At 47.5% G+C, this 23,343-nt stretch overlaps 1 protein-coding gene across 3 annotated transcripts; it reads right to left on the reverse strand.

The window, feature by feature from the left end:
• Positions 1 to 3,639: 3,639 nt before the first annotated feature.
• On the reverse strand, positions 3,640 to 15,920 carry LOC142918256 (uncharacterized). 3 transcript variants are annotated; one of them, XM_076062392.1, is made up of 8 exons: positions 15,723 to 15,920; positions 12,547 to 12,687; positions 12,326 to 12,403; positions 11,475 to 11,567; positions 11,187 to 11,292; positions 9,727 to 9,893; positions 8,590 to 8,841; positions 3,640 to 4,425 (listed from the first exon to the last, which is right to left on the reverse strand). In XM_076062392.1, exons 2-8 carry the CDS (start codon positions 12,635 to 12,637, stop codon positions 4,238 to 4,240), a joined length of 975 nt encoding a protein of 324 aa, XP_075918507.1. In that variant the 5' UTR covers positions 12,638 to 12,687; positions 15,723 to 15,920; the 3' UTR covers positions 3,640 to 4,237. The 3 variants fall into 3 exon arrangements, with proteins under 3 accessions (XP_075918507.1, XP_075918506.1, XP_075918508.1); XM_076062391.1 differs by having other exon boundaries at positions 12,314 to 12,403; XM_076062393.1 differs by lacking the exon at positions 12,326 to 12,403.
• Positions 15,921 to 23,343: the final 7,423 nt, after the last annotated feature.

Raw genomic sequence — 23,343 nt, forward strand, 5'->3', positions numbered from 1 at the left:
GATCCCCTGCTGATTTTGTACGTTTGCCCCATGACAAAGAAATGATCAGTCTATAATTTTAATGGTAGGTTTATTTGAACAGTAAGAGACAGAATAACAACAAAATCCAGAAAAACGCTTCGCTACGTGGCCACGAGTGACGGTGAAATATGAAGAAGGGGCGACCCTGAAGCGTGAAGGTCAGGAATCTTCTCCGGGTGCTCCTCCTCCCACGTTTGCAGGCGCCTATCACCGTCATCACAGCATCCCAATGGCAGTATTCTCGACACGAATATCTCGAGACTCAAGGAGGCTATTCTGGACAAATTCATTCGCGGTATTCTTATTATTGTAATCCTCATGTGTGTATGTTGAACTTCTTTCGCACAGTACGTAGCAAACCTTGCTATACATCCTAAATAGAAGAGTCATCCTATGCAGAGGCCGGTGCCTGCCAATAAATGTATAATTTCCACCCTCAAGCTCAGATGAGAGCCGTCAAATGTATATTTGACAATGGTGACACTTTGATTTGTGTTTCTGGATAAGGTTAACATATAGGTTGCATTTTGCATTCAAACAGATGATTATACAGGAATACAGCTTCTGACCTTCAAGTGTGCATAACGTTCATTTTATTTAAGCCGAGATGCCATTCATTAATGTGAATGGAAATAAGCTCAAATATATGTTTTATGAAAGTATACCACATTGATGAAATGTATGGTGTGCATTATTGAAGGTCTGTGAACTTTCTAACAGTTTTCCCAGGAAGTGAAGAAACTTGTCAAGCATTTCTAAAACACTTTATATAAACAAGGTTAATGTTTTAATGGTATCTGTGAAAGCAGAGGATGGAGCTCTTTTTTCATCAGCGGAGTACGGTGCCCACACTCCTCTTACACAGCAACTCTTTGAGTTATGGATCACGCAGAGATCGTAAAACTCTGCACGCCCGACTTGCAGGGCAGCACTGTGGTGTCTGTAAGAGCATTCATTTTGATCTATGCACGTAGTCTTCAGTCTCGGTGGTGCTTTCCTGGGTAAATATTCTAATGAAATATGGATGATGAACGTTAGCAACTGCTCAATCTGCTGTGTGTGTATATTTACATTTCTGCTCTAATTTGATGCGTGAGAAGGGGAGATCCATTTTTCACTTAATGGGAACCAGTCTTCCCGAAAAAAGACTGCAGTATAGTGGTTGTACAAATATACTTACAGCTTTGTTGAACAGCACCACTCACCTTCATTACAGTGGAGATAACCCATGTATATCAGTTCACCAACATTGATCTGTTGTTCACACATTACTAAGGTTGTGGTTATGGTGGTGGAAACAGAAAAATGCATTTGTGGGGGCTACCGTCCCCCGCCATCACCGAATTGTCGGGGCCGTTGGCCCCCGACTCCCCCGTTAAATTCATACCACTACCACAACTGCAACACCCGTTGTATGATTATGCCCGTGGGTACCCGTGTACCTCACGGCGCAGCTCTACTCACGCAGTAACCACCGCCAGCAGCATCGCGTGCTTGAATTGTGTAATCTTGTTTCATTTACCTTCGCAGCCGGTCGGAAGCAACTAATTAGGCCACGCTGCGCAATTCCCGCTCACCAATTGATCTCTACACGCTACACGCGCGGCGCGTGCCGTGAGCGCCGCTGCTCCTGCACGTCCCCGTACTGGCGCGGGCGAAGTGCAACCAGTACCACACAATGCAGAGGCTCACCACACCACGCACGAGTGCATTTAATGATCGAAGGACCCGTACTTTAATTCCCAGGGCGATAGCACGTTGCTGCTGCCCCGGCATGCGCGTCAAGCCCCGAGTGGACTCACCCGTGCGAGCGTAAACACATGGGTAAAATTACTCACTCACGCGCAAACAAAAGAATCACCGCGGGCAGACTCGCCACACCACACACCGCCCCTCCGTACTCACAGAAACAACACAATACGGTTTATACCCTACGGACGGTTTATTCCCCACGAATAAACGAACTAGACTGTGCGTGTCAGTACGGACCAGCAGGACAGGTCTAACCTATCTCGCTACTGCCTGATACTTAATCGACCTGTCTGCCCTCTATTTTCTCTCCCCGTGCTTCCCCAAAGCGTCCCTTTTTATCCTCCTTTCAAAGCCCTCGCACCGCCCATCCGCGGTGCATCACGGGTCAGGCCGTTAATCTGCGGTGCATCATGGGTAGGGCCGTTAATTCGCGGTGCATCATAGGTAGGGCCGTTAATCCACGGTGCATCATGGGTAGAGACGCTAACCCGCGGTGCACCATGGGTAGAGACGCTTAACCCGCGCTGCCCCGCTCCCCACCTGTCTGCTGGTCCGCGTGTGTCCTAGGCATCTCCTCACTGCAGTTCTCAGCGAGTTCTCCGTGGTAGGTGAGTGAGTGGGTAGGTGAGTGAGTGGGTAGGTAGGTGAGTGGGTGGGTAGATGAATGGGTGGGTAGGTGAGTGAGTGGGCGAATGACTGGATGGGTAGATGAGTGGGTGGGTTGGTAGGTGAGTAGGTGGGTAGGTGAGTGGGTGGGTAGGTGAGTGGGTGGGTAGGTGAGTGAGTGGGCGAATGACTGGATGGGTAGATGAGTGGGTGGGTGGGTAGGTGAGTGGGCGAATGACTGAATGAGTAGATGAGTGGCTGGGTAGGTGAGTGGGTAAGTGAGTGAAAGGGTGGGTGAATCGGTTGGTGGGTGAGTGGGAGGGTGGGTGTGGATGTGTACTGTGATGCATCTGCCAATTGTCTCAAGTCAGTCAACCCATGGCATCTGGGTCTGTCCCGTGACCTGTCAGCGAACTTGGCCTAAGCTCCGTGGTGATCTCACGGGTGGTCGGGGCATTTAAACTGGAGCATGATGTGTTTATTTTGCTCCCCATAGAATGTGGAGATTTTACGTGGTAACAACTTCTTTAAACACCACCGAGGCGTCGTTAAGCGTCTCTTTCAAACCGTGATAGTTTGCGAACGGTAGTTTCCCTTATCTCCAGATATATAAAAGGCAAAGTTGTGATTATGTGTGTCTGTTCAAAATGTTTAGCGTACTTCCCGACATGCAACAAACTTTAAATTTGCCATGTGGGTACTTTCCAGACTGTACACTGTGCAAACATTATAAAAATACACTTTTAGCTTCTATTTTAGGGGGGGGGGGGGAGCTCAATAATGCATTTATTTTTTGCACGGCAAGTGAGCTGTGACATCAAATCTGTCACGTGACCCGCGCACGTGGAAGCGTAACGCATTGTAGTGTAGCGGTTAGCGTTGTCTGTGTGTGTCTGTGTGTGTGTCTGTGTGTGTCTGTGTGTGTGTCTGTGTGTGTGTCTGTGTGTGTGTCTGTGTGTGTCTGTGTGTGTGTCTGTGTGTCTGTGTGTGGCTGTGTGTGTGTCTGTGTGTGTCTGTGTGTGGGGGGGGGAGCGGTAGTGTAGTGGTTAGCGCTACGCTGCGCTACGAACCCGGCGACCCGAGTTCGATTCCCGCTCACGGCCACCACCGGTGACGATTATTTCAACCGGTCCTGGGCCTCCCCTAGGTCGACTCAGCCTCAAACGTGTAAATGTTGTGGTGTGAACATCGGGAGACAAAGGTGGCCGGACGTGGTGAATCCAAGTCCCGGGTGAAGCCGGGTAGTTAAAGCTCGTGCTGTTATATTCACAATCAGATGTTTTTATTTCGACTCGAGGAAAATCGGTGAAATCGGAAGCCAACGATAGGCCCCAGTTGTGGGCCCTTCTGAACCTGGTAACAAAATAATATTCTTAATCAGTGATGTCCTCACCTAAGCGTGTGAGACGAGACGGACGCACAAGACTCTAGTCTCCCGTTGCTGTACATCACTCACAGAGCACCACAGCGCCCCCCCCCCCCCCACCAGATCCACAACAGCGTTCGCCCCGCAAGACTAAGGCAGCTTCTCCCTGCCTCAGCTGGACCATCAACAACGGCAACATTTGTGTCAACAACAGCAGCAACAGCTAACTTGGCGCCTTTATCATTACGTCTTCAGCACGGCAGCAGCAGCAGCATGGAACAACTTCAGGGCATGACTCAGTCGCAACTCGCGTTTAAAATCGTCACGCAAGACGGCTCTCCGCGAGACGTCGCGGGCACACGGCGCGTCACTTTTCTCCCCCAATAAAACTCGGACAACGTAAATGCGTGGAAACGAGAAACGATGTCGGAACGCAACGGGGCATCGCAAATCGTAAAGATTTTTGCGAGAGCGAGAAAGAAAAGCTTCCTTCTAGACGTCGCCGCCGCGCGCCAACGACGGCACCAGCGTGAGCAGAAGCGCCGTGGCCCAAGCGGCACCGGGGCAGCAAGACGCCTTGCTGGTGGCAGACGCCCGCCCCGCTGACGTCGTCGCCGCCGCTGACGTCGTCGCTGATGACGTCGTCGCCGCTGATGACGTCGCTGATGATGTCGTTGCCGCTGCAAAGGGGCAAGCGGAGAAACGAGACGTCAGTCGCCATCGCTATGATGAGAGCAATGTACGAGTACCGGGGGGCCTCTTACAACCCTCCGCCTCCTCCTCCATCTCCACCACCACCAACACCACCAACATCACCACCAACACCACCACCAACACCACCACCAACACCACCACCAACACCACCAACACCAACACCACCACCAACACCACCAACACCACCACCACCAACACCACCAACACCACTAACACCACCAACACCACTAACACCAACACCACCACCACCAACACCACCAACATCACCATCACCAACACCACCACCAACACCACTAACACCACCACCACCAACACCACCAACACCACCGCCACCATCTCCACCACCACCAACACCACCACCTCCTAGGAGATGGAAGATTTGTTGGAGGTTGTTGATAGTTGAGACTGAAACCTCTTCCTCACTTGTTCACTCTGCCACTCACCCAATCATTCAGAGAGACGATCCATAACACTACGTTTAAAGCTATTTGGTAAATTAAAACGCCGACTGTCACATCATCGACGTTGGGTGCCCGATTGTAACTCCTCTGCGGTGAGCGGTGGACCACCACCAACACCCGAGTGTCAACAACGCTCTTTGCCAAAACAGCAAACCCCTGCCTAGAGTTGCGATGCTGAGAATCTTTTTTATTTTCAAAGCGTTCTTTTATCTCCGTTTGACCGGAACTTTGTTGACTGCCCTCGATGTGTGCACCTCCGTGAGTCTATGGGAGCCTTTAACATTGAAGTCTATGGGACCCTTTAACAGTGAAGTCTATGGGAGCCTTTAACAGTGAAGTCTATGGGAGCCTTTAACAGTGAAGTCTATGGGAGCCTTTAACAGTGAAGTCTATGGGAGCCTTTAACAGTGAAGTCTATGGGAGCCTTTAACAGTGAAGTCTATGGGAGCCTTTAACAGTGAAGTCTATGGGAGCCTTTAACAGTGAAGTCTATGGGAGCCTTTAACATTGAAGTCTATGGGAGCCTTTAACATTGAAGTCTATGGGAGCCTTTAACAGTGAAGTCTATGGGAGCCTTTAACAGTGAAGTCTATGGCAGCCTTTAACATTGAAGTCTATGGGAGCCTTTAACATTGAAGTCTATGGGAGCCTTTAACATTGAAGTCTATGGGAGCCTTTAACAGTGAAGTCTATGGGAGCCTTTAACAGTGAAGTCTATGGGAGCCTTTAACAGTGAAGTCTATGGGAGCCTTTAACAGTGAAGTCTATGGGAGCCTTTAACATTGAAGTCTGTGGGAGCCTTTAACATTGAAGTCTGTGGGAGCCTTTAACATTGAAGTCTGTGGGAGCCTTTAACATTGAAGTCTGTGGGAGCCTTTAACATTGAAGTCTGTGGGAGCCTTTAACATTGAAGTCTGTGGGAGCCTTTAACATTGAAGTCTGTGGGAGCCTTTAACACTGAAGTCTGTGGGAGCCTTTAACATTGAAGTCTGTGGGAGCCTTTAACAGTGAAGTCTATGGGAGCCTTTAACAGTGAAGTCTATGGGAGCCTTTAACAGTGAAGTCTATGGGAGCCTTTAACAGTGAAGTCTATGGGAGCCTTTAACAGTGAAGTCTATGGGAGCCTTTAACATTGAAGTCTATGGGAGCCTTTAACATTGAAGTCTATGGGAGCCTTTAACATTGAAGTCTATGGGAGCCTTTAACATTGAAGTCTATGGGAGCCTTTAACATTGAAGTCTATGGGAGCCTTTAACATTGAAGTCTGTGGGAGCCTTTAACATTGAAGTCTGTGGGAGCCTTTAACATTGAAGTCTGTGGGAGCCTTTAACATTGAAGTCTGTGGGAGCCTTTAACATTGAAGTCTGTGGGAGCCTTTAACATTGAAGTCTGTGGGAGCCTTTAACATTGAAGTCTATGGGAGCCTGTAACATTGAAGACTATGGGAGCCTTTAACATTGAAGTCTATCGGAGCCTTTAACATTGAAGTCTATCGGAGCCTTTAACATTGAAGTCTATGGGAGCCTTTAACATTGAAGTCTATGGGAGCCTTTAACATTGAAGTCTGTGGGAGCCTTTAAAATTGATGACTGTGGGAGCCTTTAACATTGAAGTCTGTGGGAGCCTTTAACAGTGAAGTCTATGGGAGCCTTTAACATTGAAGTCTATGGGAGCCTTTAACAGTGAAGTCTATGGGAGCCTTTAACATTGAAGTCTATGGGAGCCTTTAACATTGAAGTCTATGGGAGCCTTTAACATTGAAGTCTGTGGGAGCCTTTAACATTGAAGTCTGTGGGAGCCTTTAACATTGAAGTCTGTGGGAGCCTTTAACATTGAAGTCTGTGGGAGCCTTTAACATTGAAGTCTGTGGGAGCCTTTAACATTGAAGTCTATCGGAGCCTTTAACATTGAAGTCTATCGGAGCCTTTAACATTGAAGTCTATCGGAGCCTTTAACATTGAAGTCTATGGGAGCCTTTAACATTGAAGTCTATGGGAGCCTTTAACATTGAAGTCTGTGGGAGCCTTTAAAATTGATGTCTGTGGGAGCCTTTAACATTGAAGTCTGTGGGAGCCTTTAACAGTGAAGTCTATGGGAGCCTTTAACATTGAAGTCTATGGGAGCCTTTAACATTGAAGTCTATGGGAGCCTTTAACATTGAAGTCTATGGGAGCCTTTAACATTGAAGTCTATGGGAGCCTTTAACATTGAAGTCTGTGGGAGCCTTTAACATTGAAGTCTGTGGGAGCCTTTAACATTGAAGTCTGTGGGAGCCTTTAACATTGAAGTCTGTGGGATCCTTTAACATTGAAGTCTGTGGGAGCCTTTAACATTGAAGTCTGTGGGAGCCTTTAACATTGAAGTCTATGGGAGCCTGTAACATTGAAGACTATGGGAGCCTTTAACATTGAAGTCTATCGGAGCCTTTAACATTGAAGTCTATGGGAGCCTTTAACATTGAAGTCTATGGGAGCCTTTAACATTGAAGTCTGTGGGAGCCTTTAAAATTGATGTCTGTGGGAGCCTTTAACATTGAAGTCTGTGGGAGCCTTTAACAGTGAAGTCTATGGGAGCCTTTAACAGTGAAGTCTATGGGAGCCTTTAACAGTGCAGTCTATGGGAGCCTTTAACAGTGAAGTCTATGGGAGCCTTTAACAGTGAAGTCTATGGGAGCCTTTAACAGTGAAGCCTATGGGAGCCTTTAACAGTGAAGTCTATGGGAGCCTTTAACAGTGAAGTCTATGGGAGCCTTTAACAGCGAAGTCTATGGGAGCCTTTAACATTGAAGTATATGGGAGCCTTTAACATTGAAGCCTATGGGAGCCTTTAATATTGAAGTATATGGGAGCCTTTAACATTGAAGTCTATGGGAGCCTTTAACATTGAAGTCTATGGGAGCCTTTAACAGTGAAGTCTATGGGAGCCTTTAACAGTGAAGTCTATGGGAGCCTTTAACAGTGAAGTCTATGGGAGCCTTTAACAGTGAAGTCTATGGGAGCCTTTAACAGTGAAGTCTATGGGAGCCTTTAACAGTGAAGTCTATGGGAGCCTTTAACATTGAAGTCTATGGGAGCCTTTAACATTGAAGTCTATGGGAGCCTTTAACATTGAAGTCTATGGGAGCCTTTAACATTGAAGTCTATGGGATCCTTTAACATTGAAGTCTATGGGAGCCTTTAACATTGAAGTCTGTGGGAGCCTTTAACATTGAAGTCTGTGGGAGCCTTTAACATTGAAGTCTGTGGGAGCCTTTAACATTGAAGTCTGTGGGAGCCTTTAACATTGAAGTCTGTGGGAGCCTTTAACATTAAAGTCTGTGGGAGCCTTTAACAGTGAAGTCTATGGGAGCCTTTAACAGTGAAGTCTATGGGAGCCTTTAACAGTGAAGTCTATGGGAGCCTTTAACAGTGAAGTCTATGGGAGCCTTTAACAGTGAAGTCTATGGGAGCCTTTAACATTGAAGTCTATGGGAGCCTTTAACATTGAATCCAAGCATGAATGGAGCAAGCACTTGGGAACCCGAGCAGCCAATGGAGATTCACGGGGTGGCCAGAAACCCAGTTTTTTTAAAACCCAGGACTTTCCGCGCCGCCGACCTCATTGGGCTGACCACGGCCATTTGCATCGTCAGGGTGGACAGACGATCCAAGCCGCCGCCCTCCCGCGTACCTGGCGAGGTAGCTAACAGCTCGTCGTCGTCATCCTCGCCATCGTCAGCACCGCCGTCACGGCCGCTACCGGCGTTGGGGGCCGATGGCGAGGACGTAGAGGCCTCCTTGCCATCGTCCTGGCCCTCCTCCTCGTCCTCCTCGTCCTCCTCCTCGTCCTCCTTGTCCTCGTCCTCCTCCTCGTCCTCCTCCTCGTCCTCCTCCTCGTCCCCCTCCTCCTCCTCCTCGTCCTCCTCCTCACCGTCCGACGCCACTGTGGGGGTGGTTGTGGGGGTGATGGTGGTGTTAGTTAATGGTGGTGGTGGTGGCGGCGGCGGGTGTAGCGGTCTACGCCGTGCTACGCCGCGCTACGAACCCGGCCGAACCCAAGTTCGATTCCCGCTCACGGCCACCAACACGCGGTGATGATTATCTGAACCCGTCTTGGGTCTCCCCTAGGTCGACTCGGCCTCAAACGAGCACCCGGCGCGGTGTGTGGCGAACATCGCCAGCACCGGGGAGACAAAGGCGGTCGGGCGTGGCGCTGGCCACCCACCCCCTCGTGCGCCGTGCCGGCCTTCACAGGTGCTACTTGCTAACAGCGCTTGCCCCTGCGGCCTGTTGAGGCTACACCAGACGTGGGCAATGTACGGCCCCCGGGCCTTCTAGGGCCCGTTGGGCTTTTTAATCTGGCCCGCCGAACTTGTCCAAATATTATTATTATTAAATTAAATTTTACCTTTCTCCTGTAATGCCCCCATTTCCCCATTAGACGGCGCTGTTTTCACGATGTTTGATCAGTCACGTTACGACATATTTTTGTATTGTTCAGATTCGTGCAATTTGTTAAATTGCCTTGCAAATAAATGCTTTGCTACCTGTTAAAGGCCAAATCCTTTCACGTAATGATTTTTAACACGCCATTTATATTTAGTTCACACAAACACTCCATCCATCTGTTCCTGGCCCGGCCCCTCTGTCAAATTTTAGAACGCACTGTGGCTCGCGAGTCAAAACATTTGCCTACCCCTGGGCTACACGGTGGGGGATCTTCGTCTTCGATGGCGGCGGTTGCGGTGCGGCAGCGGTTAACGGCTCGGCGCCGGATCGGAGAGGAATTCCGGCCGGCGGGTTTGTTGCCGGCGGCGACTTTGCTCACCTTCCACGGAGAGGTGCGCCCGCAGCTGGCCGGTGTTCAGGTTGTTGATGGCGAAGCAGGTGTAAGTGTTCGAGTCCTCGCGCCGCAAGTCCACGATGTGAAGGGTGCCATTCTCGAAGATCTGGAAGCGCTCGCCCTCAACATTCAAGCTCTGGTAGTTCCTGAACCTGGCGGTGCGCGGGAAGGCGTGGGGGGCGTGGGGGGCGTGGGGGGCGTGAACCGTTGAGGTTTGACGGCGATGCCGTCGGGGGATTTGAGATCCGGGGTCGGCTGCTTCGCGAGACGCGGAGGCGAACGTCCCGGGGGACGTTGGGGCGGCGAGGTTCACGCGGCCCTCCGCCGCGTTGAGTGCCCCTCTCTCGCTCTCTCGCTCTGAGCCACGTCTGCGTGGCGGCCATCGACAGTCGCCCTACCCCGCCCCCGCGCGCGCGAAATTATAAATGTTAGCCTATGGGAGCCTTTAACATTGAAGCCTATGCGAGCCTTTGACATTGAAGTCTATGGGAGCCTTTGACATTGAAGTCTATGGGAGCCTTTAACAGTGAAGTCTATGGGAGCCTTTAACATTGAAGTCTATGGGAGCCTTTAACATTGAAGCCTATGGGAGCCTTTAACATTGAAGTCTATGGGAGCCTTTGACATTGAAGTCTATGGGAGCCTTTGACATTGAAGTCTATGGGAGCCTTTAACAGTGAAGTCTATGGGAGCCTTTAACATTGAAGTCTATGGAAGCCTTTAACATTGAAGTCTATGGGAGCCTTTAACATTGAAGCATATGGGAGCCTTTAACATTGATGCCTATGGGAGCCTTTAACATTGAAGTCTATGGGAGCCTTTAACATTGAAGTCTATGGGAGCCTTTAACATTGAAGTCTGTGGGAGCCTTTAACATTGAAGTCTATGGGAGCCTTTAACATTGAAGTCTATGGGTGCCTTTAACATTGAAGTCTATGGGAGCCTTTAACATTGAAGTCTATGGGAGCCTTTAACAGTGAAGTCTATGGGAGCCTTTAGCATTGAAGTCTATGGGAGTGTTCTATGTTGAACTTCTTTCGCTCCGTACGTGGCCAGCCATGCAAACCCGCTGGCGGCATTCCAAAACAGACTCGGCTCTCGTGCCTCTGATTAGCACGGTTGGCCACATAGGGTGCGAAAGAAGTTCAGGGCACGTACACATACAGAGAGACCCACAGACACCCAGATCCACGGAGGCACAGATTAGCACGGTTGGCCACGTAGGGTGCGAAAGAAGTTCAGGGCACGTACAGCCCTCGCGACAGGGAGCTTCGAGGCGCGTCGTCAGGGCCGTCGTTTGCGACATGGCCGGGTAGCTTCTGAAAAACAGCTGCACGGCTCGGTGGGCATCAGGCGGTGAAATAAACAAAAAGAGTCTCCAGCGAGCGGAGAGCGAGAGGAGAGGCGGAGAGGGACGGACGCTCAGGCGCGGCGTTCGGTCTCACCACAGGATGGTGGCGGGCGGCCACACCGAGCACTCCATGTACACCGCCTCTCCCTCTCTCGCCCTGTACATCCTGTCTTGCTCCGACAGCATCGACGGGGGGTTGGCTGTGTGAGGCGGTGGTGGGGGGGGGGGGCAGAGACAGCGAGCGGGCAGAGGTCGCTCCCGAGGGTGGGGGGGGGGGGGGTCGCTCCGGGCCGAGCAAGTACTTGCAGTGTTGCACCTTAACAAACTGCGTACTCAACTGGGCCCTGTACGTGTGTGTGTATGTGATGTCGCAACCGTGCACCTTTCCGTCGTGTTTCCGGAGGTTGCTGCTTTGCTGCATACACCTGATGTGAGCTTCTTTGGTACCGTATGTGGCCAGAGATGATAACCGCAGCTGCGGGCGAAAATACAGCAGAGTGTTAGTAGGGTCTCTGTGTGAGTAGTGTGTGGGTCTCTGTGTGAGTAGTGTGTGGGTCTCTGTGTGAGTAGTATGTGGGTCTCTGTGTGAGTAGTGTGTGGGTCTCTGTGTGAGTAGTGTGTGGGTCTCTGTGTGAGTAGTATGTGGGTCTCTGTGTGAGTAGTGTGTGGGTCTCTGTGTGAGTAGTGTGTGGATCTCTGTGTGAGTAGTGTGTGGGTCTCTGTGTGAGTAGTCTGTGGGTCTCTGTGTGAGTAGTGTGTGGGTCTCTGTGTGAGTAGTGTGTGGGTCTCTGTGTGAGTAGTCTGTGGGTCTCTGTGTGAGTAGTCTATGGGTATCTCTGTGAGTAGTGTGTGGGTCTCTGTGTGAGTAGTCTGTGGGTCTCTGTGTGAGTAGTGTGTGGGTCTCTGTGTGAGTAGTCTGTGGGTCTCTCTGTTAGTAGTGCGTGGGTCTCTGTGTGAGTAGTCTGTGGGTCTCTGTGTGAGTAGACTGTGGGTCTCTGTGTGAGTAGTGTGTGGGTCTCTGTGTGAGTAGTGTGTGGGTCTCTGTGTGAGTAGTGTGTGGGTCTCTGTGTGTGAGTAGTGTGTGGTTCTCTCTGTGTGAGTAGTGTGTGGGTCTCTCTGTGTGAGTAGTGTGTGGGTCTCTGTGTGAGTAGTATTTGTGTCTCTGTGTGAGACCCACAGAAACCCACACACTACTCACACAGAGACCCACACACTACTCACACAGATACCCACAAGTGTTTCGAGTACTCGGCCCCGCTTGAACGTCGAAGTGCTTCGTTGAAGCCATCATTTGCAAGAGCCGGGGCGCTTCTGAAAAAAATAAGAGCCACGAAGCTCAGTGGGCATTGCCTGGTGAAGTCAAAAGTGTCGAGTTTAATCGATGGCCTTTAGTGGGAGTAGCTTTGAGAGGGGGCATCGTCTCAAGTGGGGTAGCGGCGCTGTTTGCTACTCACGGTCAAGCGGCAGGGCGAAGGGGTTGTGACGGTCGCCCAGCACAACGATCAGCAAGGCCACTAAACGGGTGGTGGTGTGGAAAGCCTCCATTGGGGGGGGGGGGGTGGCAGATGGTCGGCCTGGAGGCTTCCTTCACTTGGCTAGGAGGGGTGAAGGGGAGGGAGTAGGAGGAGCAGTGGAAATGATATTTATTTAGACTGCAAGAGGAGGAATCCAAAGCGCTACGAAGCTCTTTTTGTCACAGATGTCCAGCTGTGGCACTGGGTCAAAACATGACAACAAACACTAAACAAAAACACGGCGTGAGTGCAGAGTTACAGGAAGAGTAAACAAATCACTTTAAAAAAATCTATACTAATAAAAGTAACCAATGTTTAATGTTGCCACGTGAAGCACACCACCGTGCTACATAGCTCTTTTTAAGAAGAGACCTGGCCCACAAATAGTGGGCTGATATCAAGTGGACATTCAGGGCAAAATACTCTAAACGCGTGGCGTTTCGGAATGTGGAGGGGAAAAAACCGGAGGACTCGGGGAGAGAAATCCACGCGGCCGCGGGGCGCGAGAAACGTCAACTCCAAAGATACAGCAGGGAGTGTCAGGGTCGGTATCAAACCCCACGACCTCCTGTGCACCAGGTGACAACCATGCCGGGTTAAAGACCTCCTCCTTCACAAGGGACAATTGGATGCATGCCTAAGGCTCCCTCGTTGATGGACACGTTCCTCCTGCGTTGAGCAAAATGTTTAGGTTCTCATCGTTTCGCAGAGGCTGCATTTTTTGCCACCGCAGAAAACGAACGTTGGGGGAAACGCCTCCTCACATCGGACTCTTTGTTTTTTGTTCGCTAAAGTCACGTAGGTAAAAAAATCAATAAAATAAATAAATTTTAAAAACAACTCAATTAAAATCACGACGTTTCGGAGGCAGTAGCACAAGCTTCCGTCTTGAGGTGGAAACCATCACGGTAAAAATTGCTACATCAAGTGAAGAGAACTCTAAGCCAATTCTAGATTTAAAGCTTTCGTGACTGCAAGGATCCATACTCTTTGGTTCTATTCGGTAAAGTCACGTAGGTAAAAAATAAAACAACAAAAATCACGACGTTTCGGCCACAACACAAGCGGCCTTCATCAGGTGAAGGGATCAGGCTGTCTCGAGGGCAGCACTGGAGTGAAACACAGCCACGCTCAGACCGTGGACAGCTTAAAGGTCGCGGTCTGAGCATGGCTGTGTTTCACTCCAGCGCTGTCCTCGAGACAGCCTGATCCTTTCACCTGATGAAGGTCGCTTGTGTTGTGGCCGAAACGTCGTGATTTTTGTTTTATTTTTTACCTACGTGACTTTACCGAATAGAACCAAAGAGGAACTCTAAGACACCCGAGATTGTATACAGGTTAAGGGGGGGGAGAGACAAGAAGGGCCGTGGGGGGGGGCTAAGTTAAGCCGCCTTCTGTTATGCTGCAGGGGGTTGGGGACGGAGAGATGGCCGTGTGCAGGTTGAAGAGCATTACACACGTGAACCAGAGGCAGGAGGCAGTAGTTAAGCTGACAAACTGGTTGCCTTGCAGAGCATACTGCTGTAAACTATAAGGCTGCTAAAGTTTAACTTGGGTTTAACTTTATTTTTTTTACCTCCGCGACTTTACCGAAAATAAGCCAGAGTATGAATCCTTGCACATCACGAAAGCTTCAAATCTAGCGCCTCACATCGTGTTAGTTTGGCACCGATGTTCGTGCTGATTGTTTTAAACTAGATCAATAAAACAACATTGATTACACCCCCAGCTCAGGTTTTTTTTTCCCATCAATGAAACAGCCCCTGAAGTGAGAGCACCTTCCAGGATAGAAACCAACACTGCCGCACGTCTGTCCAAGAGCTGTGTAAAAAAACAATTGAGTTGAAAAAAATGTCAAGCCGACAGGGAAAGGGGCTCCTGGCAACTTTGACCGCCAGCCAGGTCGATGTATTGGTAATGAGAATGTGCAATTTGTTTTATCCTTGGAAACACGGACTATGAATAAAACGAGATATTCTTAGCTCTTTCGGTAAAGTCACGTTGAAGGGAAACAATAAAATAATAATATATATAAAACAATAAAAATTCTCACGACGTTTCGACCATAACACAAACGGTCGTCATCAGGTCGAATTGTCGTGAGAATTTTTATTGTTTTATATATTTTATTGTTTCCCTTCAACGTGACTTTACCGAAAGAGCTAAGAATATGAATTACTGCAGTCACGAAAGCTTTAAATCTAAATTTAAAACGAGATACTCGCAGAGTTTACGCTTCTGAATGTGCACTTGTTCAAGCGATTCACTCGGTCTAAGAGGCAGACGCACAGTAAATTATTGGGCGGCACTTTGTAAGCTCCTAAGGTAGACAAAGCGAGCTTGAACACGACGCGCTCGAGTGAAGTCTTTGAGCGACGCATAGTTCATAGTTCATTTATTTGGTATAGCCCTGTGAGCCATTCGGCTCTTGAATCGGGTGCAACCGCAACAAACAAAAAACATGAACAAGAAAACATCTTAAAGTGATTACGTGACTGTGCAAACAGAAAATACAGGAAAAAAATATCAAAATATTCCTGAAATAGCACCGTACACCAACGCTGTGTGCAAAAATCCCAGTGGGATGCAAGTCAAATAACAACAACAACCACAAGACAACTAAGATTAAAGCCATCAGTCTAACTCCGTACTACAATAAACAAAAACATGGCCAAAACAATTTTTTTCGAAATCACCAAAATAAAAGCCATAAATGCAATGTAACAGTGATCATAGGGAGTGTGACCGAATTTTTAACAATAAACTACATAAATAAATTATAACACCAAAATCTAGAGCCATAATTTAGGCCACTGAATAGCAGTGGCAGCTAGGGTTCTACAACTCCTCTAGAGCACATTGACACGCGTGCATTGCAAATAATTCAAGTTTAAAACACGCAGCAAAGATTCGTTACAAAGGCCTAGCGGCAGCCTTCACGCATCCTTTGGAAGCTTGCTAACCCACAACATAACCTAGAGACCATCTTCCAGGTCTCTATGGAGACCATCGCATGACAGCGGCATCTGTAGCCGGCCAAAGTGCCGCCTCGGCCGGCTGGGCAATCTAGCCGAGACCGGTGACACTCCCGGAATAGGCCTCAACGCGGCACTCACCAGCGCAACGCTGCGTAGGTGTCTGGGGAGGGGGTCTTAAGCTATATCCTCCTTCGTGGTGAGGTTATAAACAAAACAATGTCCTCGTGTGGTCGTGGTGGAGGAGGAGATTCGACGTTCCGTGCCTCGAATCACAGGCAGGCGACTCGGTGGGGCTGTTATCACGTGAGGCCTTAGCAGGGCGCTTTTATAAATCGTAGTGCGGATAGGCGAACACGCAGTGCGAGCGAGGCTCAGATTCTGTAGAACTGATAAACACTGCCCATAGACTCAGCACTGCCCATAGACTCAACACTGCCCATAGACTCAACACTGCACCATAGACTCAACACTGCCCATAGACTCAAGACTGCACCATAGACTCAGAACTGCACCATAGACTCAACACTGCCCATGGACTCAACACTGTCCATAGACTCAACACTGTCTATGGACAGTGGCCTAAAATATGGCTCTAGATTTTGGTGTTATAATTTATGTAGTTTATTGTTAAAAATTCGGTCACAGTCCCTATGATCACTGTTACACACAGTGTACACACATTGTGTACACACACGGTGTACACACACAGTGTACACACACACAGTGTATACACACAGTGTACATACACACATAGTGAACACACACACACAGTCTACACGCACAGTGTACACACACACAGTGTACACATACACACAGTGTACCCACACAGTGTACACACACACAGTGTACACACAGTGTGTATACACATATTGTATACACACAGTGTACACACACACACAATGTACACACAGTGTACACACAGACAGTGTACACACATACACAGTGTACACACACACACATACAGTGTATACACACAGTGTATATACACACACAGTGTACACACACAGTGTGTAAACACACAGTATACACACAGTGTACACACACACAGTGTATACACACAGTGTACACACACACAGTGAACACACACACAGTATACATGCACAGTGTACACACACATAGTGTATACACACAGTGTACACACACAGTGTACACACACAATGTACACACAGTGTACACACACACAGTGTACACACACACAGTGTACACACATACACAGTGTACACACACACACAGTATACATGCACAGTGTACACACACACAGTGTATACACAATAATGTCCACGTTGTTGTTGTAGCTGAGCCCACGCACCCAAGGGAGGGAGCAATGAAAATGAATCTAAATCAACTTAAACTCCAATCCCGCTGTGACGTCACCACTCAGCTTTACCTCATTGGCGTGAAACGCCAAGGGGAGGTGTACCTCGCTAGTGACGTCATGTCACCAAGGTATTCACCCCTCCCCCGCGCTCTTGAACAGAGGTCACCTCCGCTTGGGTCACTGCCAATATCGTTCCAGTGCCAATCCTTATTTGGGCAAAGCTACGCCCAGTGACTGGCGGCTCATTAACATAATGTGTTCGTTAAAGCCGTCGCGAGTTTATTGCGACGGGTTCAGCACTCACGACATAACGGACGGCAACATTAACATAATTTATTCATTCTCTAATTTAATTAGTTACGGAGCAGCTCATTGTGGGAGGAGCGTGTCTCGTTCCCAGGAAGTGACGTCACGTCACCTGCTACCGCGTGACGTCCCGAGGTGAGAAATTCTCATTGCGATTGTGGTTGTGGTGGTGGTTGTTGTTTACCAAGGTAGAGCCTCTCTCTCGTAGGGATGTCAGTTGAGTAGCAGCGAGCATGGGAATCGATGTCCAGGTTGGAACTTTACAACGCGGGGCCTAGCCACGCGGGGCCTTGCCTCCTGCCCTCGCCTGATTGCATTCACTTTAATTATCTCGCTTAAGTTTAATTTGTCTTCACCCGGCTCGCCACTTTGTAACTTTGTTTTATCGTGAATATTCACGCAGTTTTTATTTTCGTTCTTTTGTTTGCAGGCCAAGCCCGCTTGAGCTGCTATACCGCTCTTGTTATCAGAAGCGACCTGCCCACAACAACACAAGGTGAGGCTTTGTCAACGTGTGTGAATGTTTTGACTTAAAACTTTGGCGACTGCAGGAATTAATGTTCTTGGTTCTTTCGGTAAAGTCACGTAGATAGAAAATAAAATAAAAGATAATAAATGTAATGAAAAATAAAAAAAATGGAAAATGAAGCAAAAAACCCACGACGTTTCGATCGCAACACAAGTGGTCTTTATCTTATTAAATTTAATCTGTTATTTTTATTTTCTATCTATGTGACTTTACTGAAAGAACCAACAATACGTGTGTCAATGTATCTATCGGTCAAAGACGCTAAGCGCGTGCCGCTGTTGACTCTGAATGTGTGGAGGGGAACACCTTCACGGGGAGAGAGAGACAGAGACACGGATAGCCTCGGCTATGTTGATGATCCTCGATTCATTACTTGATGGAGTGAGGAAGAATTAATGCTGAGCAGATGAAGGTGGCCAGGCATGGTTCTGGTCACACCACCACCTGTTTACTCATGGCAGTGTGTGACAGTGTCAAGTTTGTGTTTGCAGTAAAGTCTATTAACTCTGTTGAACACGAGGATATATAAAACAATAGTTTCTTTTAGTTTTCCTCTGGAACTCTTTGTAAGAATGGAAACAGGAGGTGAACACAGCACACACATGCAGCTGAAGTCGGAACTGTTCATCCCCAGCATTCAAGGACATAGCCTGGATTCACACCTGAGTTGCGATTGAACGTTAATTAATGCATTTCTGCATAACAGAAATAGTATTGTTTTCAACACCCTTTGCTATGTCAGCTGAATTTAGCTTTCATAAATATTCCTTTTGTAGTCAGCCGAAATTGTGTGCTTAGAGATTTGCGTTACCATTCATCTTGAAGATATGAAGGCTTCCAGGCATATTAATGACATTTCCCCTCTCATTGTGTGCCATAACAGCCCGTGGAGAGAAACCCTTCAGGTGCACTCTGTGCGGGAAGGCGTTTGCACGTTCATCAAATCTGATGAATTTGAGAAACTTTTCATTGCATCATGAATATATTAATTAGTATAGACGTGTAAGTCACGTGTGACTATATATGCATTCCTCTGTGCCTCAATACTGACGTGTAGATGGTGTGTATATTATTTTTTTCTGTCTGCAGCTGACGCTGCCACTTTGTAAATTTGTTTTATTGTAAATATTCACGCAGTTTTTATTTTCTTTTGTTAGCAGGCCAAGCCCGCTTGAACTGCTATACCGCTCTTGTTATCAGAAGCGACCTGCCCACAACAACACAAGGTGAGGCTTTGTCAACGTGTGTGAATGTTTTGACTTAAAACTTTGGTGACTGCAGGAATTAATATTCTTGGTTCTTTCGGTAAAGTCACGTAGATAGAAAATTAAATTAAAATAACAGATAATAATTTTTCTTTTTTACAATGAAGCCTAAAACCCCACAACGTTTCTATGGCAACATTAATGTTGAAGATGCGAGGGCTTACAGGAATATTTATGACATTTGCCCTCTCATTGCGTGCCATGACAGTGCTGTTTGCACAGTCACACATAATCACTGTAAGATGTTTTTCTTGGTCGTGTTTTTGTTTTGTTGCTTGTTGTGGTTGCACCCGATTCAAGAGCCGAATGGCTCACGGGACTCTAAGCAAAATAAATCAAACTGAAAATAAAAAAAACTGAAACCGCGTGATGAATTTTGGGAAAGTTTTTCACTGCATCTCCAAATATATAAAGGCAAAGTTGTGATTGTGTGTGTTGTCTGTTCAAAATGTTTAGCGTACTTCCTGACATGCAACAAACTGGAAATTTGCCATGTGGGTACTTTCCAGACTGTACACCGTGCAAACATTATACAAATACACTTTTAGGTTCTTTTTGGGGGGTAGAGGGGAGCTCAATAATGTATAGATTTTTCCACGGCAAGTGAGCTGTGACGTCAAATCTGTCACGTGACCCTCGCACGTGGAAGCGTCACGCATTGAAGTGTACCGGTTAGCGTTGTCTGTGTGTGTGTCTGTGTGTGTCTGTGTGTGTGTGTCTGTGTGTGTGGAAGAGTAACACATTGTAGTGTAGCGGTTAGCGCTACGCTACGAACCCGGCAACCCGAGTTTGATTCCCGTTCACGGCCACCACCGGTGATGATTATTTGAACCGCTTCTGGGCCTCCCCTAGGTCGACTCAGCCTTAAACGAGTAACTGTTGTGGTGGTGTGAACATCGCCACTGGGGAGACAAAGGCGGCCGGACGTGGTGGATCCAAGTCCCGGGCGAAGCCGGGTAGTACAGCTATTCATGAATATATGAATGAATATAGACGTGTAAGTCACGTGTGACTGTATATATTAATTCCTCCATGGCTCGATACTGACGTGTAGATGGTGTGGATATTCTTATTTTCTGTCTGCAGCTGAGGCTGGTCTGATGGAGCAAAGGCCCTCAGCACAGCAGCTCGGTACGACAAGTCAACAATGCGACCGGCGTGCATACAGCACGGATCGGACTGGAAATTTGACACAGCACCAGAGAACACACACGGGAGAGAAACCCTTCAAGTGCAGTGTGTGTAGGAAGGCGTTTTCAGATTCATTTGCTCTTAAAACACACCAGAGAACACACACGGGAGAGAAACCCTTCAAGTGCAGTGTGTGTGGGAAGGCATTTTCAGATTCATCTCATCTTCAAAGACACCAGAGAACACACACGGGAGAGAAACCCTTCAAGTGCAGTGTGTGTGGGAAGACATTTTCAGATTCATTTGCTCTTAAAACACACCAGAGAACACACACCGGAGAGAAACCCTTCAAGTGCAGTGTGTGTGGAAAGGCATTTTCACAGTCATTTGCTCTTAAAAAACACCACAGAACACACACGGGAGAGAAACCCTTCAAATGCACTGTGTGTGGGAAGACATTTTCAGATTCATCTACTCTTAAAAAACACCAGAGAACACACACGGGAGAGAAACCCTTCAAGTGCAGTGTGTGTCGGAAGACATTTTCAGGTTCATTTGCTCTTAAAACACACCAGAGAACACACGGGAGAGAAACTCTTCAAGTGCAGTGTGTGTGGGAAGGCATTTCCAGATTCATCTAATCTTAAAAGACACCAGAGAACACACACGGGAGAGAAACCCTTCAAGTGCAGTGTTTGTGGGAAGGCATTTTCACGGTCATCTGCTCTTAAAAAACACCAGAGAACACACACGGGAGAGAAACCCTTCAAGTGCAGTGTGTGGGGAGGCATTTGCACAGTCCCCACATCTTCAAGTACACCAGAGAACACACACAGGAGAGAAACCCTTCAGGTGCATTCTGTGCAGGATGGCGTTTGTGCATGTGTCACATCTTCAAAGACACCGGAGAACACACGGGAGAGAAACCCTTCAGGTGCATTCTGTGCGGGATGGCGTTTGCACAGTTGCCACATCTTAAAGTACACCAGAGAACACACACGGGAGAGAAACCCTTCAAGTGCAGTGTGTGTTGGAAGGCGTTTGCACATTCATCTGCTCTTGTAGTACACCAGAGAACACACGGGAGAGAAACCTTTCAAGTGTACTCTGTGCAGGCAGATGTTTGCAAATTCATCAAATCTTCAAGTACACCAGAGAACACAAGCATCAGAAGATCCACAAGGAGTGGAGTCTGAAATCGGCTTGTGAAAGTCAAAGTGCCACCATGAGCCCATCCCTCATGAAACAGGAACCGGAAGAAAATCCCAGCTTGGACACTTTTAAAGGTATCAGGGTGAAATATGAAGAGGTGATGGTGAAGAGGGAAGAAGTGATGGTGAAGAGCGAAGTGATAGTGAAATGTGAAGAAGTGATGGTGAATAGCGAAGAAGTGAAGGTGAAATGTGAAGATGAATATTCAACTCAAAAATGGGATCTTCACATCGACGGAGGCAACGTGAAGCAGGAGGAGAATTCTGACTATGAGGCAGAGCGAGGCAACTCCCAGCAGTTTGTGTGAAGTGGAGGTGTGGGTGGACTTCCTAGACAATCCAAAGTCAAGTGGAGACCCGGTAGATGTGTAAGCCAGAGACGATGTCGCTCCAATAGATGCACCTTTGTCACAGGCCTTTAATGACAAGAATGTGAAGTTGAAGACTAATTTCTTAGGTTCATCCTGCAGAGTAAGAGCGGCCAGTCTTTGTGGACCTGTGGGTTGGGTTAATCTCTCACCAGGAGCGAGAGCTAATAAGCTCCCAAGCATTCACGATGTTCTCATGATAATTGCTTTTACGCTTTGCTCGCTTAATCGCCTCGGCAACTCGGAGTTTCATGTCTATCTCGTCTGAGACGCTCGAAGAGCATCCCCAAGTAGCAGCTGCCCCTGTGTGGCACAAGGTGGTGGCCCTGCACCGGCCTGCATGTGGAAAAGAGCCTGTCAGTAGGGGGCGATGATTGATGCGTCATCTCGGTTGTGTAGTTTGTAGGCAATCTTGATTCGACGCTTTTGTGATTGCAGGAATCCACACTGTCTAGTTATTTCGGTAAAGTCATCACGTGGGTAGAAACATAACAGACCACGGCGTTTAGATCACAACACAAGCACTCGTCATCAGGTGGGGCAACCACAGCAAGAAGAAGACGCTGAAGTAGGCGCCTTCTTCAGCAGTTTTGTCTTCTTGCTGCTGCGATTGTCCCACCTGATGACGATTGCTTGTGTTGCGATATTTGTAGCTAATGTTTAGAATTTTCTACATTTTGACCCAGACGCCAGCATGCAACGGCCTACTCGTTTTGAATGACACTACAATAATTTGTTGTACATACACTGTTAAGCAGGCGGTGCGTATTTTAAAAATAGCTTCTTCTTAATACGATGTAACCTGATGCAGTATATTTCACTGCAGTAATTACATTTTGTTAATATGCCTGTCAATAATTACGAATGAATACTTGTCTGTGCGTATTTTAAATGTTATTCTTTTATAAGGTGATGTTGATATCGAAAACTGACACATAACTGGCATGCCATGAATAGGAAATCAACTCTGCTTATTCGAATCAATGTATTCATATATCTTGATAAACTGTTTTCAAGCAGATTGTCTCTAACGGCGACTACAGGGACCACGTGATTGTTTAAAAATGTCTTTGATTATAACTATAATTGCCTACAATTCATCATGTGTAGCTTATTTAGACTATAATTTATTCACTACCCAAACTGTATTGACTTGAAAACATAGAGCTGATATTTGTAAGCAATGTCTTTGTTATTTATACGTTTGAAAAAAAATATTTGCACAAATTGAACTTGTTCAGATACAAGGTGAATTCACAAGGCTTTGTCAAAAATCCAATATTTCAGAATTTTGCCTTAACGGAGAATATTTTTTTAAATGTTGGTAAAAATAAAGATTCAGAAATATATATTGTGCCGTGTCTACAATTTTACTGTAAAGTGGAATTGGTAAAAAAAATTGATGGTTCAATGAGCCACTCTGTCTACGGGAAAGCTACCCATACGGATGCTTACCTGAAACCGGATTCCCACCACCATCCATCCCAGAAGAATTCCCTCATCAAGACTCTGCACCATAGAGCCCAATGCATATCTGACCAGGAACACATAGGCAGTGAACTCAAGCACGTACACCACGCTCTTAAGGCTAATGGTTACTCCGACTACAATCCACAAAGCTATCACTCAAA

This window comes from Petromyzon marinus, unplaced genomic scaffold (assembly GCF_048934315.1).
Source record: "Petromyzon marinus isolate PM22_M1 ecotype Great Lakes invasive population unplaced genomic scaffold, UKy_Petmar_22M1.pri1.0 PM_G_Scaffold_59, whole genome shotgun sequence".
NCBI lineage: Eukaryota > Metazoa > Chordata > Hyperoartia > Petromyzontiformes > Petromyzontidae > Petromyzon > Petromyzon marinus.